At 42.2% G+C, this 3,119-nt stretch overlaps 1 protein-coding gene across 1 annotated transcript in view; it reads left to right on the top strand.

Moving 5' to 3' along the window:
* The window catches only part of BDR25DRAFT_362491 (uncharacterized protein), a gene marked incomplete at both ends in the record, with an annotated part of 5,716 nt that extends 2,918 nt beyond the window's left edge, over positions 1–2,798 (top strand). Inside the window, 12 exons of the mRNA XM_033696581.1 lie at positions 8–118; positions 187–252; positions 420–464; positions 494–561; positions 637–691; positions 1,415–1,432; positions 1,489–1,618; positions 1,730–1,856; positions 1,916–2,048; positions 2,133–2,342; positions 2,423–2,488; positions 2,556–2,798. Coding sequence (XP_033540524.1) covers positions 8–118; positions 187–252; positions 420–464; positions 494–561; positions 637–691; positions 1,415–1,432; positions 1,489–1,618; positions 1,730–1,856; positions 1,916–2,048; positions 2,133–2,342; positions 2,423–2,488; positions 2,556–2,798 — 1,272 coding nt within the window. The remainder of the gene's footprint in view (positions 1–7; positions 119–186; positions 253–419; positions 465–493; positions 562–636; positions 692–1,414; positions 1,433–1,488; positions 1,619–1,729; positions 1,857–1,915; positions 2,049–2,132; positions 2,343–2,422; positions 2,489–2,555) is intronic.
* Positions 2,799–3,119: the final 321 nt, after the last annotated feature.

The following is a 3,119-nucleotide window of genomic DNA, read 5'->3' as shown; positions in this document are numbered from 1 at the left end:
GAAGAAGAAGAAGAAGAAGAAGAAGAAGAAGAAGAAGAAGAAGAAGAAGAAGAAGAAGAAGAAGAAGAAGAAGAAGAAGAAGAAGAAGAAGAAGAGAAGGAGAGGCACAAAAGAAAAGGTATTGTTTTACAGTTTAGGCAGGAAGTTGTACCCCTAGTACTGCTGCTATTCCCATTAATTGTTAAGCGGCTTCTGCGTGTGGGCGCAACTTCTTACCGTGAAGGACTTCACGTTAGAGAACAAACGAAGGAAGTAAATTGTTGTTTATAACATGAATTAGCTTGGACTAATTTTAGAGGAGTAAGCAAGAATGGTTTTGCAGGAGCAGATGCATTGCCTATAGGAACAAATAGATGCAACCGCTGCTTTCTAAGAAGGGACTAGCCTCTATATAGAACCCCTGGGCACAAAAATTCTAGACACAAAATCTGAAAAGCAGAGAACTGCTGGTGCAATATCGCTGCGTGTGTGGGGAGATAGATGACAGGCGCAGAAACACTGCGGGCAAGTTTTAGAGACGTTTGTGAAAGCGCAAGCAGCACCAGCCCCTCTTCTAGAAACGTGATTCTCAACTAGAGACTAACTTTTGCAATAAACAACAGGACAAGCTCATTTTGAGAGCTAAAACCGTGGTAGCGCCAACACCCCATACAGTGGCGCAAAGAAACATGAGCGGCATCCTTCCTTCACCGTAGCGACAGTTACTAATAAGTTTAGGTAAGTTAAATATAATGTGATTTTTAATAATAGTGCAACAATGCTGTAACAACTACGCAACAACCTATAAAATTTCCTAAGACAATGCGACACAGGATGGTATCTACAATAGAATAACGTTAAGCACAGACTAGAAAATAAAGCCTTTATCTGGCACTTAGCGTATTATCGCGTCTAAGAAAGACAACATCTCACTCCTAATTCTCTGCAGCAAAGAACAAACTGCCTTCTTCTGAGCTCCTGTCTTCTCCCCTCGAACATGCTGTCTTCGTTGCTATACAAAAGCTGTAGAAGGGTTAGCTGTTTCTTCAGCTTATTAATTATTCTAGTTAACTATGGGATCTTAGTCCTTCTTTTTACTTTTTACCTTTTTCTCGTTTCTCGCGGTCTTTTTAGCTAAAATATAGTAAGTTCTGCGTTATAATAAGCTTTTACTACTTTATAAATAGTGTATCTATGTTGCTAATTATTCTTATTTCCTTACACTCTTAAAGCTAAAGAACTATAACTAACCTTACAGAGTACTTTACATAGGTAGAGAAGAACCTTACACAGGCTATTACTTGATCTATTCCTTAATACAAACTAGTTTATATTATATTAGAATTAATCTTATTATAATATCTCAAGTAAGTAAGTTCTTAAAAGGAGAGATTTAGAGTATAAAAATGGTTCACTCGAGGATGGACGCTTCAAGAACTCCTCGGTAATAAGAGTTCGCGTGTTTAGGAGATGGTTGAAATCACATGCATACTTACTGAACCTCTCTAGGGAAAAACTTTGTCACACTTCAGCATTGAGGAGCGGTTGACATGGGCTGGAGAACGAAAGCCGACGCGTGAAGAAGATATGGCCTATTCTCTGCTGGGCATCATCAACATTCATATGCTGCTCATCGACGGTAAGGGGAAAGAAAAGGGATTTAAGCGGCCTTAAAAAGAGATAAAGGAGTCTTTAGGAGACATAGTAGCAATTCCGTCCCAGAACGCGCAGACCAATAACCCGGCTTGAGATACAAGATTTAGAAAGATACACCGCTGGCTTTCGACACCAGATCCGTCTGTAAGCTACCAGAAGGCACTTAAGCAACGACAGCACAATACATGCCTTTGGTTTCTAGGGGGTGAACGGTACGCGAGGTGGAAGATAGATCTGCGTCGTTTTTATGGCTGTACGGGATTCCGGGATGCGGAAAAAGTATCCTTAGCCCAACCATTCTAAAGGATGTTCTCCAACATTGCGATAACAATCCTGGGCAGGTAATTGCGTACTTCTACTTCGACCTCAACGATGTGCAGAAGCAGAACGCCGAGCTGATGCTGCGCTCGTTAGTCTGCCAGCTCTCGTGACAGTCTATCGAAATTCCTGCAAGACTAGACACCCTGTGCTCTTCTCATGAGGACGACAAGCGGTAGCCGCCACCAGATGCACTCCTAGAAGTAACGCGCCAGACGATGCAAAAGTCGCCACAAGTCTACATCATGATTGACGCACTAGACGAATGCGCCCAGCGTGCCGAGCTGATGGAGATACTTGAAACCATGGCTGGGGGGCAGCTTCAGAACGTGCATCTGATTGTGACAAGCTGCCGAGAACGAGATATCGAGAGCTCACTAGAGGGATTAGTGGAACCGCAGAACAGCATCTGTCTCTAAAGTGAAGTGGTCGAAAAAGGCTGTCTGACGACAAAGGCTTGAGCAAGTAGGGAAAAGACATTGCTCTTCGGTATGAGATTGAGACTCCCATGCTAAATGGAACTAAAGGAATGCATGTCTCCTGAGGAGTTGCTGGGGTTCAACGCTAACGACCGTGCTGGGTTTTGATGGGCTTTGTGACAGCTAGACACGCTGGGAAAATGTCGCAATCGAGCGATTCCGCGGAAATCGCTTGCAACACTACCACCGACACTAGATAAGACATATGACCAGATTCTGTGCGCTATCCCTGAAGAGGATTCCGGCTACGCCATCCGTGTCTTGCAATGGCTGGCATTTTCGGAGCGACCACTCTCAGTGGAAGAGGCAACGCTCTCAACCGTACGAATTACGTTTCATACTTTTCGTCTCAGTACTGTCACGTGAGCCGTAGCAAACGTAGTATAGTCCTTGTACGTTTTGTTTTGTCTTGTAAGTTATAGCTGTAGACTATACTGCGTCTTAAAAGCTTAACTTTTAGGTAGGGATTGCCTATTAGCTTAGACATTAATAGGTAGGGACTTATAGCACTGTTAGACAAGTTTTTTAATAAGCTAGTTATTAATTAAGGGGTAAAATTACTTAATAACCTAGGTGCAGCATTTTTTACTTAAATTAACACTGCTAAATCTTTTTATATCTTAATATTATGTTAACTATGTGTAATTTCCTTAGTTAATAAGCTTTTACGTAGAGCACTAGCTAGTT

This window comes from Lindgomyces ingoldianus (genome assembly GCF_010093535.1).
Source record: "Lindgomyces ingoldianus strain ATCC 200398 unplaced genomic scaffold BDR25scaffold_56, whole genome shotgun sequence".
Lineage (NCBI taxonomy): Eukaryota > Fungi > Ascomycota > Dothideomycetes > Pleosporales > Lindgomycetaceae > Lindgomyces > Lindgomyces ingoldianus.
The sequence above is the reverse complement of the archived record's forward strand: the minus strand, read 5'-3'. Positions and strand labels throughout refer to the sequence as shown.